The 14,046-nt window shown below is 34.5% G+C and overlaps 1 protein-coding gene across 3 annotated transcripts in view; it reads right to left on the bottom strand.

Annotated features, from left to right (window-relative positions):
• Positions 1-14,046, bottom strand: part of LOC149777593 (rabphilin-3A-like) — a 149,358-nt gene that overhangs the window by 44,792 nt on the left and 90,520 nt on the right. For 2 of the 3 annotated variants that reach the window (XM_089942235.1, XM_089942234.1), the window contains exons 10-12: positions 8,886-9,065; positions 7,361-7,440; positions 2,109-2,183 (exon numbers count right to left, since the gene is read on the bottom strand). In XM_089942235.1, the coding sequence (XP_089798361.1) occupies positions 2,109-2,183; positions 7,361-7,440; positions 8,886-9,065 (335 nt within the window). The remainder of the gene's footprint in view (positions 1-2,108; positions 2,184-7,360; positions 7,441-8,885; positions 9,066-14,046) is intronic. The other variant, XM_089942236.1, reaches the window with a different exon arrangement.

Below are 14,046 nucleotides of genomic sequence, written 5' to 3'. Positions count from 1 at the left end.
GGAAAAAGGCTGTGAAATCAACTTCACTTTTTCTAGTACTTAGCCTAAATTACATGCACTGGTTTGCCCTAATCACTCCCTAGCATGGACACTAGATATATAGAATCTATGTTGGGGTTTGGACCGAGAGGAGGAAATCCCAGTTGCGGGTTTATATTATATGTTTCCCCACTCAGGCAAGCCTCGTGGGGAGACATATAATATAAACCCGCAACTGGGATTTCCTAGTATCGGTCCAAATGCTAACATAGATTATTTTTCTCACCCAATATTTTCCTTTAAAGTAAAAAGAATTCTTCACCAGTGTTCATGTCCAATGTTTACATGCAGCACATGAATATAAATATATTAATAAGGGCTGAAATGTGACCGTTGCATCCAAGGTACACAGTTTATATGCGTGAGCAAAGAAAAATAACAACATAAAACATTGCATAATAATGAGGTATTATCGCATTTAATATATGGATGTTATATGAAACTGACAATAAATAATTAATATTGATAGCAAGAAACTGTTTTATTTTCATCAGTTCCAATTTTGAAAAGTTATATTGTAAATAATAAAACAATATTGGCTACTCAGCTCTACTGTAGTTCAACTTAGTACAAGCTGCAATGAAGAGTAACACCTTTCTTTAGATTATTCATGAGTACTTAGAGATCTGTGTCACGATCTTATATAACTATTCTTTTCTTTGGAGGAGGTGTGACATACTTGTGTTGTCCTTAATATTAATTGTAAAATTACCCCCGTGGATTATAGACCCTCCAAAAATGGACTCTAGTGGATAACCATGTACTAAACTAAACTTTCAAGTTCACGGATTCTTTGAATATTTATTTTTCTGTCCTGGAAATATGGTAAGTGTTACAGTGAAATTTGCTTATGGATTAATGTGTTGATGGATAAATGATTCCTTCTGGCTGGTAGGTGCATTATTTGTCATTAAATATTGTAGGTATATTTTTGATTCAACCGGGGCACAATGGTGATGATTAACAAAATTAGAATAAAGCATGTTTTATATAACACTTTTATGGCTGTTACTAAGTTTTCCGTAGTTGTTAAGAGAGTTGGGGGGCTGTGAAGTGTATAGGTCTATAGTTTATGTGCACGGATCAGTGTTTTCTGTTATACTTATGGTTCATTCCACGCAGCGTTAAGAATTTTATCCTATCTGTAGCACAGTCATTTTTCAGGTCAGCGTTGTTAAATGTAGCTAACAGGATATAATTTGTTTCACACTAAGTATTTAAAACTAGTCAGGTAGCTTTAGCTACATTTAATGACGCTAACCTGAAAAATGTACTGAGCTAGGCCTTCATATAGATAAAATTGACCATGCTGTGTGGAACGAATTAGCATAATACCAAAAAGTTCGACATCATATGCGTTTGTGTCTTTGTCTCTCTCGAAATGTTTTTTATGGTGTGTTCTCACATATGGATTTACCTTAAGTTACTATGTTTTTGATATATATTTGTTGCTCTTTTGATGTTGTTTGATTTTTAAATTAGTACAACTACATCAAGCAGAGCAGAAGACAAGGGTTTCTTTTTTTAAAAAGTAGTTCTGAGTGCGTGGACACCTTGACTGAGACGTCTGGTCTGAGATGACTTGACTGAGATAAGAAAAGTAATTTTACCAAAACAGCTAGATTTCTCTGTCGCATGGGTGAGAAAATTTGTCCTCATGTTAAATAACAATAAAAAATTGTAGTTCCAGCTAATGCATCATTTAACCTAAGACTGTAAGTGTCTGTATAATGAACAGTTAGCCGAACTTACCCACTTTATCAGCAATCTGCCACATGGAAGAAACAACTTGTATATACACCATTATCAAAAGATCTTCCATGCACAATTGTTAAATAATATTATCACTTGCTAAATAACATTATCAATTGCTAAATAACATTATCACTTGCTATTTTAGCTTCATAGACTATTAGAAACATTATCAACCTGAAATGGATTAGTCTTTTGCAAACTTCAAGTTGAATATCATATATTTATTGAATAGAAACGGATCAATTAGCAACATATGCATAAACTGTACATATCTGTGTTACTGTATTAAATTAAACATAGTGTTGAAAAATTACCTTGCTGGCTCCAGGAAGAAGATGGAGTTTCACATAGGGATCTGACAGACCATTTGAATCCATTGCCTTCAATCCCTGTTAAATATACACAAACTAACTGTAAACTATAATAAATACAAAAGTCTGAGAATGCTATTAATTGTCTCACTTCATCTATTGTGGAAAAATAAAATTTAAAACATCACTAGACTAAAAAATGAAGGTCACTGTGATCCACTTTTGCCTGTGGAGAGTAGTGTCATTCAAGAAGAATACACCCATCAAGTTACATGACTGTATAGATAAGTCTGCCAGAAACTGAGCTAAAAGTAAGTGTTAAACCTAACCACTGGAGCATGACAAAAGTCATTTAGAAGATTACATGTAAATATCCCACCTGTGCCAACACTTATATAACTCCAGCTGAAAGTACCTTATGGTCCAGCACCCCCAATTTTTATACTACTTATTAACTGATAAAGTGGTACATTCAATTTCTTTATGACCAGACACCTTGTTCCAATGGGGAAAACACAACTTTTGAATGTGGAGAATTCTAAGTATAAAAAAAACATATCTACAAACCTTGCTTGATGTATACCAAGTTTGGATGATATATCTTGAATAGTTTGAGTTATGCTCTGGAAGAAATGTTTATGACAGACAGAAATATAAAGTTGTTGTTGTTGTTGTGGGGTTTAACGCCATTTTTCAGCACACGATAGGCTATACATGGCGGCCAGTATTAATGGTGGAGGAAGAACCCAGGAAAACCCCAGAAAGAACCACCGACCCTCGAGAAGCTACTGGCAAGCTTTCTCATATACCCACATTGGCTGAATCTTAGACTCGAACCGCCGCAGACAGAGGTGAGATGGCAGTGATCCGTAACGAAGAGCGCTTTAGACCACTCGGCCACTCGGGGCCCCGAAATATAAAGTAAAAGCTATATCTTCCTGTATTATATGGGGTGGGGATAAAAAGTTTACTTTGTCCTGCTTTGTCCACGGTGAGCAAGAGGAATAAACTCATGAAGTTTCATTCACCACACATAAAACACTAAGAAACTGACTTAAATAGAAAAAAATTTAACATAATCCTTCAAATATTAAAATTAGGTCAATGTGACATACTTTAACCTAATAATATTGCCCTCCAAGATAAATGCATGCATCAAGTTTCATGACAACATATAAGTGTGTCTAAGCAAAATGAGCTAAATCCAAAAGCTTAATCCTTAATCATTCAGCCAAAAATAGTGATGACAATGCAGTTAGAAAAGTAATTCCTATTTCTTCCCTTTGCTTTGCAGATGAGACAAATGTCAAAATGTCATACTTTGCAGATGAGACAAATGTCAAAATTCATGTTTTGCAGATGAGACAAATGTCAAAATGTCATGCTTTGCAGATGAGACAAATGTCAAAATGTCATACTTTGCAGATGAGACAAATGTCAAAATGTCATGCTTTGCAGATGAGACAAATGTCAAAATGTCATGCTTTTTGCAGATGAGACAAATGTCAAAATGTCATACTTTGCAGATGAGACAAATGTCAAAATTCATGTTCTTAAATAAGCATGATGTTAAAACTTTTCAAAAACTTGGATATAAATTTAACATCAAAACAAAAAAGTCCTCTCACAATTCCACACAAAATTATAGTGAATGTTAAGTTGAAAAATCTATTTCAAATGTCTTTGCCATATAAAAAAACAATAAACATATTTCAGGATGTCTGTCTGCTTCATTAAAATCAATGATTACTGCACAGCTCATAAGGATGTGATCATTACATTATAATGTCACTGATGTGACTTGCTACCTAATTGTATTGTAGTGCTCAGATGTCTACTATTGTCTCTTATGAACTAAAGAACAAGATAAATGATTATCATATTTACTGTATGTGTTGGGACACCATAAATTAAATTTTAAAGTAATTTTTGTGTGGACTGTATGTTCTGGGACACAGTTTTTTTCGAGTTGTAAGTTGTGGGATAGTTTTTAAATCATTCGAAAATCACATGTCGGAAAATACACTTCAACTTGTAGTTTATTTTTAAAAAATATAAAACTGTGTCCTTGATATAAAACTCTTTAACCCACTGCAGCATAATCTCATCAACCCAACCCTTCTGCTGCACACATACATTCCATCCTTTCAGTGCATATTTTTTTTCATTGAAGGCAACAAATCTCCTGAAGCAGAAACTGCAAGGACTAAAGTCAGACTGTTTTAAAATCTGCACCAGTCATACTAATTCTCACACTTTTAACCCCCATCTTATTGACAGTCTGTCCAGGAATGTGATCAAAGTATGGAATTTCATCCACGTTAATGATCATATTGTCAGTGAAACCATCTTCTTCTGTCCTGGCCCTCATGAATTCATCAAATGATTTTATTTCTCCAAATCTTCTGGGCAATGCTGGGTCACTGATGTCCATGCACAAAGCACTATATAATATTTTGTCACTTTAAAATTTGTTCTGTTCTTTCAAGTTATTTTCAAAATTCCTGTGAATACCGATAAAAAGGAACCAAAGCTGGTTTCCCTATTTTGACCGACTTTGTATTTAAAAAACACAACAAAAACAAATAAAGAAACAAATTGGCACACTTAAAAGAATCTAAAGTCATCTTTTGAGCTTGCATTGTAAAAAAATAACCTTTGTCTTTGACATCCTGTCAGTTCAAAGAACGAATTTATTGCTCACTGCCAGTTGTGTTCATTCACCACCCTAGGCTTCTATTTGCTTGGTATCTGTAGTCATAATTAATACAAACAGGCATTGATGTCCATGGGTAAATAGTATACACAACAATAACTTGCGTTAATAATACTTTTTTTAACCCGTGCAAAAAGATTGTCATTTGCACTCATGGTGAATGTATTTTTAAATAAAGATTTTTATCTGTGCGACACTGTCATATAGTTAACCTGGATATAATACAATCTTGGGTATTTTGCACTGAACACCATGTCACGCATTAATGGAAGATGCCTTCAAACAATCAGGTGATATTTCCCTCTCTCGATATTGTGATTGTGTTGGAACCAGTTTTCTGTCAGATTACCTATTCAAACCTTTGAGTACAACCATGTTTGATCTATTCAATTGCAACGGGCTATGGGGTGGGGGGGTTGCAAGTTCAATACCAATATTTTTTTTTATTTCTAAAGTTTTGGGACATATGAAGTAAGTGAAAAAATATTTCACCATAAGTTCTGGGACAGGAATAAAAATAATTATTTTATCACGTCCTAATATATATGGTAAATATGGTATGCAATTTTATTATCCTCAAAATAAATTATGAAACCTTAGAAAATCTTTATGAACTACTGTAAACTGGCTGTGCAGGCATTCTGTGGAGAAAATTTACATGATCTTAATACTTGCCATATTGAAAAAAACTCATTCACCACCATACACTTTGTATATTTAAACAAGAGGTATATATAATCAATGAAATGTGCAAACTTTATGAAGTTTAATTCCTCATTTAGTTATATTGTTTTGAACAATTATTGGTATGGGAAATTTTCCCTAACTTTTTCATGTAAAGCATCTTACTTGGTGATATAGATTCAAACACTTGAAGGGAATGATGCTCTACTGTCTGAAAAGGAATTTCTGGAATTGAAGATGAGACCATTTTTTTCTTTTTAACTGCTGAGTATTAAAACAATCTCAAGTATTCTTCAGCAATGAGATCTTCAAATTAGCTGCTGTGGTGGCCATACTGGATTTATGATTGGTACCATTTACATTCAGGCTAAAAACTAGACATCAGAAGATTTTTGGTGAAAACTCTGTGCCAATATGACCATCCGTCTACAAGGAATATCAATACCAACAGGAGTATTAATAACAAGATCATCAGAATGACTGCCATGGTGGCAATATTGGACATCAGATCAGCACCATTTTCATTAGTGACCAGCTAGACATAATATTATGTCTTTTAGTGAAAGCTCCATTTGATAAATCCATCCATTTGATAAATCCATCCATTTAATAAATCCATCCATTTGATAAATAATTATTTTCATTTAGGACCAAACAGACCATGGAAAGGGAATGTGTGTAAAGCTTCATGCAATCCTCCAAGTAGCTGTGGAGTAACAAGAACACACTTGAAGTGCTGATAAAGTCCGATAGCATGACGACTGTGTCCCCCAAATTTCAGATCGGCCCATCCTGTATTCTAAGTGAGGTACCCATCAGACTTGTCCAAAAAAATGTTGCCTGAGGAAACTTTGATTGTGCTGATGAAATGTCTAAATGTATTTTCATGACGTTTACATACCTGTCATAACAATCTAAATCAGATCACCAATGTCGTACGTGAAATTGAGACCTGATTTTATTCAGATTGAAGCATGGCGTGTCATGCTAAAATTATTATTTTGTATCCCAAATCCCCTAACATGGTCGTGTTTCAAGAAAACACAATTTTCAGTAATCACCCCCCTCAAAAAAATGAATACCACTTTCATCATATGTTAATTACATTTAGCATGTTTAAATGGTAAACAGGAATGAGTGAAGCTGGTGTAAAACTATCCCTTTAAATAGCAGCAATGAAAGGCAAAGAGGTTAGGTATAAACCTTCATTTCACATATTACTTAACTGGCTGACAATAGCTAGTGAGATATATTTTGAAGGCGGCAGTGGGTGAACCCATTACGCTAATTTGCAAAGGTAGGATTAAGACGTTGAACAGCCAATTATAGCTAAATCAAAGAGATGCTATATGCATATACTAGAACAAAAGTTATTACATATTATTGCCTTGAATGTTTAAGCCATATGTATTATATTTTTTATAAGTTTGTGAACAATGGAAGTCAGATTTAGCTGCATATATAGGATGCAAAGCATGATCATTTCAGTTGTCGGAAGTGTTCGAGTACAATTCATTTTGGAAGCCAATTTAGGTTAGCTATCAGCAAAGCCCAACAAAAATAAGTCTTGTGCTAACATATGGACAACTGACATTAGCTGTTGCATCAGCTCTTCTGGTCTATGACCAGTACAGCTAACAAGAAAATCACAAGAAAATAAATTTAAATTGCTTTGAACCTTACCTATATCAAGTTTTTAATTTTTCAAAAAGTTAAATACTTCATTATTTTATAATTGATCAACATCAAGTGTCACTAAAAATGTCAGCCACAAAAGTGAATGTATTCATCAACATTTGGACTTTAGCCTTACTTGCAGAACTATAAAAGCATGCAAATGCACGTATTCTCTTACCCTGGACCTAATAATGGTACACTGCAGTGTGCTGTTGTTAGAGTTGTACATCAGGGAGAACTCTAGTGTCCCCAGAGTACCTGTAAAATGCCAAGAATGACTAATTACAACATACATTAAATCTTTGAGACAATAACTGCTTCAGAATATGTTGAATGGTTCTTGAGCTATGATAATCCCATGTAAATAATCTTACATTAATTTTTAATGGTTATAACTCTATCCATAATGGACTTAGCAAGACAAAACCCATTAAAAAACACATCTATGTCTACATAGCTGCATCAGAATCTGCTGAATGGCTATTGAACAATACCAATTATAATCAAGATCACCTGTGAAGATATGAAAGTGATTGTCAAGGGCAATAACTCTATCCAAGGTGGAACTAACAGGACAAAACCATAAAAGGCTCATTAGGTCTGTGAGAAAATGTATATAAAGAATTGCATCAGAATATGTTCAATGGTTCCTGAGCTATACTGGTTGAAAGACTGGCTGTTGTGGAGATTTAAACTTGCTGGAAATGTGGCAATAGGTCCATCAAACTGGGATCTGAGAAGATGAAACCTTTAACAGACACATCAACAATAATATGCAATTATCCTACTAAATGGCATTCAATTATGTATAAGATTTGCATAGATTTGGTGATTACAGGAAGTATGAATAGATGGAATGACTGACTGACTGTCTGTCTGTCTGTATATAAAGGGTTAATGGCACATCAACACAATCCTGGCTACACAGTGCCTAGGAAGTTTAGGGATCCCCAAAACTGCATACAAAACAAATGTAAAGCAATAACAAGCTAAAATCCTTAAAATACAAAGTCCAGCTTCTTTTAAACCATGCTCTTTTAAAAATCTCCAAGACTATCACATTTAAAACATCGCTATAGGATGCATCAAAGGGCAAAAAGGTTGCCTCTATTAGTCACTTTTATGACATGCAGGCAGACACATCGAGCCTATTGTACATCACACAGCCCAAGGATGGATAGACAGAAATGATGATTATAATTATGCATGCACAACAATAATGACTATGTCCTGATGCAAAACAATTGTAAATGAATCAAGTAATTCAAGCAAGCTATTCTCCTCTGAAAGAAGAAATTGTATTATCTTTTTTACCAATGATCTTTACAAATGAGTTAGCATATACTGATCTGAACTGCTTGAAAATATACCTACAAATAATAGCAAATAATTAAAATGCTTAGACAGTTTCTGATATCCTACACCAGAAAATATTGACCAAACTAAAATGGCCAATAAATCTAGGATATATCACATTTCTTCCAATACTTCTCCTGACTACTGCATAAAAAATGCAACAAGAAATTTAATCATTAATAACATTTTGCCACTACTCTATCAAAAATAATAAGGCATTTTTAGAAGCAACTGTTAAAATAGAAAATTCAATCCTGCATATAATTTTCAAGAAATTTATTCTAGTCAAAATATATATATAATCACCACCTTCCAATAGCAACAATTCTGCACTGACTCCAACTTACCACCATCACTGCCTGGAGAAGAGGGTGGCCCATCATCATCTTGAACATTTGAGTTTTGTCCATATTTTACAAAGGCATCATCAATATCCCCTTCTGTCTCTTTTGGGATGGTTGCCGCTACTGGTTCAGCATGTGAATCAATGGAACCTTGCTTGCTGTAGTCTGAATAGGAGATACAGACTGGTACCAGAAAGTCAACTTACCAGTAACAAAAGCAACCACCATATTATGGTACAGTAAGAGTACCAGTACAGGCACAATATAAAATATGCCTGCCCCATTTTCAGTAGTCTTTTATGTATTAGCTGAAATATTTTGGCAATAACTATTTTTCTTCTTTAAATTAGAGTTGGAATCAATAGGCTTGATTTTTACCCTATGTGCAAGTCCTCAATAAAGTTTGGTAAAGGTGAAGTAGAACTAAAGTTTTTGTACAGGAACCAGTCTTCTTCTTTCAGCTGCACAACTTGACCTTTGACCTTTTGAGCCCAAAATCAATAGGCTTGATCCTTACCCAAAGTGTAAGCCATCCACACAGCATGGTAAATGCAGATGGTGGTAACTAAAGTTATTATGCAGAAACCATTTTTATTCTTTCAGTTACAGTGAATTTGACTTTTGACCCTGCAATCTATGGGAATTTTCCTTACTCTATATGCAAGGTATCCACAAAAGAAGGTGGAGAACTGAAGTTATTGTGCTGAAATCATTCTCCTTCTTTCCATATGAGTAACCTTGACCTTTGAGAAATCTCCCAATTAATAGGGTTCATCCTTACCTTAAATCCAAGTCACCAACAAAGTATGGTAACTGGATGGTGGACAACTAAAGTTATTGTGGGGAAACTAAATTGGTAAGCAGACGAGATGAATGGACATATGTATATAAACGTATCAATAATGAAATCTGTAATATAAAGTTTTACAACTCTACAGCAACTAATGTCTGACAAACTGACCTGATAGACAAGGTGTAAATGGCCATTTAAGAATGAGGATCAGGTCACCGTGACCTACTTTTGGTAATGAGGTCATTATATATTCATCCATTTTTGTGTATGTATACAGGGAAGCCCTGCTAAAACATTGTAGTTGGGGTCAATAACTATAAACTGTGTTATATACCGAACCACATTATTGAAAGAATGGTCAAAAATTGGATAAATGTGTATGTACAGAACCACTGTAATTCAAGAATGATACAAAATAATTTGTTGACTGTGTATGAGTGTGTGTGTGAATGTGTGTCTGTGTGTATATAGAGAATAAACAAAATGTCAGAGAAATGTACAGTAATAATTTTACTACCTTTCAATTAACAACAATTAAGATTAAGATAGGTCTGTGCTCAATGAAAATTAATTATTGTCATGTAAGTACATTAATTATGGTCTGTAACCTATACTTTTCTGTAATTACCTGTATTTTTACTAATTTGATAGCCTAGAATAAAGAACTCCAAGACAAAAATTCAGAAGCCATAATGTGATCATTTCTTCCTTGTAACTGCTTAGTGTTAAAGCCATCTCTGATACTCCTCAGCAATAACAAGATTTTAAAATTGGCTGCTATGGTACACATATTGGGTGTCAGCTTGGCACCATTTTCATTTAGGGCAAAGTAGACATCACTGGAAGTCATTGTGTGAAAATCCCATAATTTGTCATAATGATCAGCCCATTCATGAGGACTATTGATAATGAATAGTTTTGGACATCATGGCAGACATATTTGATGTACAACTGGCATCATTTTCATTTAGGACCAACTAGGTATCATAAAAAGTCCATTTGTGAAAACCCCATGTCGTTTTACCCATCCATTCAAGAGCGGTAGAGATAACAGAATTTTCAAGTTATCCACCATGCTGGCCAAATTGAGGATTAGTAATTTTTTCATTAAAAACCATAAGAATTCTTCTTATTAAAATCCCATATCAAAATGACTTTCCATTTAAGTCAAGTAGCAAAAACAAAATTTTCATGATGTGGTGGCCATACTGAACATCAGGTCAGTACCTAGGAGTTGCGATAACAAGATTTTCAAGATGGCTGCCATAGCAGCCATATTGTAGTCCATCAGATCAGCAACATTTATGACCAACTAGACATACAAGAAGACTTTTCGTGAAAACCTTAAGTTGATATCACCATCTATTCTGGAGTAGCTGTGATAGCAAGATTATCAAGATGGTGGCCCAACTAGATAACCAAGTAGCACCATTATCATTTACAACCAATTAGATATCACAAAAAGTGTTTTTGTGAAAAAACCCATGTTGATATGATCATCCATTCAGGAGGGGTAGTGATAACAAGATTTTTAAGATGGTCACTGTGGTGGCCATATTGGATGTTCAAGCAGCAGCATTTTCATTTAGGATCAACTAGACTATGGGATACTTGAGTATGACAAGTTTCATGGCAATCCTCCAAGTAGGGTAGGAGGAGTATCAATTACAAACAGTTACTAACAGATGAACAGACGGCAGACAAAAGACTAACCCATAACACAGAAAACTCAACTCAATGCTCAAAAATCATGCATATTTGCCAGTTGTACCTTTATTTCTTCATTAAAGCCCTCCCCTGGGCACAAAAGCTAGGGTTATCCCAGTCAATCTATTCCTAAATGCATCTTATATTTAGAAAATTACCCCTTTTCTCAAATGAAATAGTGAATTTCCCCCACAAAAACTCTAAGTTCTTAAATAAATCCTGTAGTATATGGGGTAGGGTTATCACAATTGATCTCTTCCAAAATGCATCTTTCTCTTATATTTAGAAAACTATTCCCATTTTTATCCAAATGAATAGAGGGGTTTCCTCATAAATTTTAATTTCTAGAACAGTCTCTGGAACATGTTGGTTAGGGTTATCACAACTGATTTATTCCTAAATGCAACTTCTGGTCACAGTGGTTAATGATGTATATGTTCATGGTAAATGCATGGAATATTACTTAGATATTATGACCATGTTCTTGAGCTACAAAAGAAATCTTAAATGTATCAGTGGCCTAACTGTCAATACTATGATTAAGAAAAATGTATCTAATTGGTCTAACTCTTGACACCATGATTAGGAAAAATTATCTTAGTGGCCTAATTGTCAATATCATTATTAGGACAAATGTATCTACTTGGCCTAACTGTTGATACCATGACTAGGAAAAATGTATCCAAGTGGCATAACTGTCAAGACTATAATCAGGAAAAATGTATCTAATTGGCCTAACTGTTAATACCATAATTAGGAAACATACATCTAATTGGCCCAACTGTTGACACCATGATTAGGAAACATTTATCTAAATGGCCTAACTGTCAATACCATTATTAGGGCAAATTTATCAAAATGGCCTAACTGTTGACACCATGATTAGGAAAAATGTATCTAACTGGCCTAACTGTTAATACCTTGATTAGGAAAATTGTATCCAAGTGGCCTAACTGTCAATACTATAATTAGGAAAAATGTATCTGAGTGGTCTAACTATCAATACAGTGATTAGTAAAATTGTATGAGTGGCCTAACTGTCAACAATACCATGATTAGGAAAAGCATTGTGCAAAAGAATACTCATCTCCTCTGCATCAATAAACTCAAGAGTGGGACTTTCAGATTACCATATGCACTGGCTTACAAATCAAGTCCAACAGCAAACAGCATAGATCCCCATCTGCCTTTGCACAATGCAAACAGCATAGATCCCCATCTGCCTTTGCACAATGCAAACAGCATAGATCCCCATCTGCCTTTGCACAAAACAAACAGCATAGATCCCCATCTCCCTTTGCACAATGCAAACAGCATAGATCCCCATCTGCCTTTACACAATGCAAACAGAATAGATCCCCATCTGCCTTTGCACAATGCAAACAGCATATCAAGATATATAGTTTTTTTTGTTCTACTGATTACTAATAACAATCTGCTAAGACCCAGATCTGTTGGTGAATTTTATAACAGCAGATCTGGGTCTAGGTAGTTTGCATCTACACTCGACTTATAGGCCAGTATATATGGCACTGTGAATTCGTTTATTTTTGTGAGTAGCAATTTTGCATGGTTTGTGAAAACAAACATTTCATATGGTACATAAATTTGTGCCAAAAGGATCCTCCTCTCTTCAGAAAGGGACCATTGTTCATTGGATCTTTAAATTTATGGATTGTGGCAAAAACTGGCAACCACAAAATCCACGAAAATTGGAACCCCATAAAAAATGGTACCATTTTTATAAGTCTATGGAATGACTCGGCTGGGGTTTAAACCCATGACCTCCCACATTCGAGATGGATGCTCTGACCACTAGGCCACCGGATCGGTAACAGGTTCCCTCAATAATGTTATGCTAGACATGATGCACAATGGAACTGCAGTATTTTTAAATCCATATCTGGCATCTCTCATGTATATTTTACAGGAAGAGGCAACAAGAAAAAAAAACTGAAGACTGGGTAGAATCACATTTCAGATATTATCATCAAAATAATACATGTTCAACTTCAATGGACAACTCGTTGTGTATTTTGCATTGATTTCATGACCCCTCTCTTGCATATCCTGTAAGTTTATCTCCCCGTTTTGCTGACATACCACTGCACAAGCATGGGATGGATTGGTGAAAATGGATGAAAGAGGCATGGAAAATGGATGTAAGAGGCATGGAAAAAAACAACAAAGATTAGGGAAGATGAAAAGACAAGTGATGGTCAAGAGAAACAATTATTTATTTATTTTTATTGCACTTATCTTTTAATGGAATACAATAATATATAAAAACACATCCTTTACAATACAACCAAACACATAGCAGATAATACCAGTCATTCTACATGTAAGCTGCAGATAAAACAAAAAGATTTGCAGCTGCCATGTCTACAATAAAATATAAATCAAGTGAAATTATTAGCTATGTTAAATTGCATGACAAATAATCCCTCTTTGTTGTCATAGTAACAATTAATCTAACGCTGTATACCTACAGATTCAAACCAGTCTACATTAAAACCAGTCTACATTAAAACAGCATCTTACTACAGATCCTGATAGCAAGAAAATATTTTTCTTATTTTGATTATAAATTCTGAAATTAAAAAACGTTTATATTGCGCTGTTGTAACTTTGCATGACTATTTCATGAAGAAAAATACTTTT

The sequence above is a fragment of the Sinohyriopsis cumingii genome, chromosome 18 (assembly GCF_028554795.1).
Source record: "Sinohyriopsis cumingii isolate HCF-2022 chromosome 18, ASM2855479v2, whole genome shotgun sequence".
NCBI classification, from domain to species: Eukaryota; Metazoa; Mollusca; class Bivalvia; order Unionida; family Unionidae; genus Sinohyriopsis; species Sinohyriopsis cumingii.
Note: the sequence above shows the minus strand (reverse complement) of the source record. Positions and strands in the feature narration are given on the sequence as shown.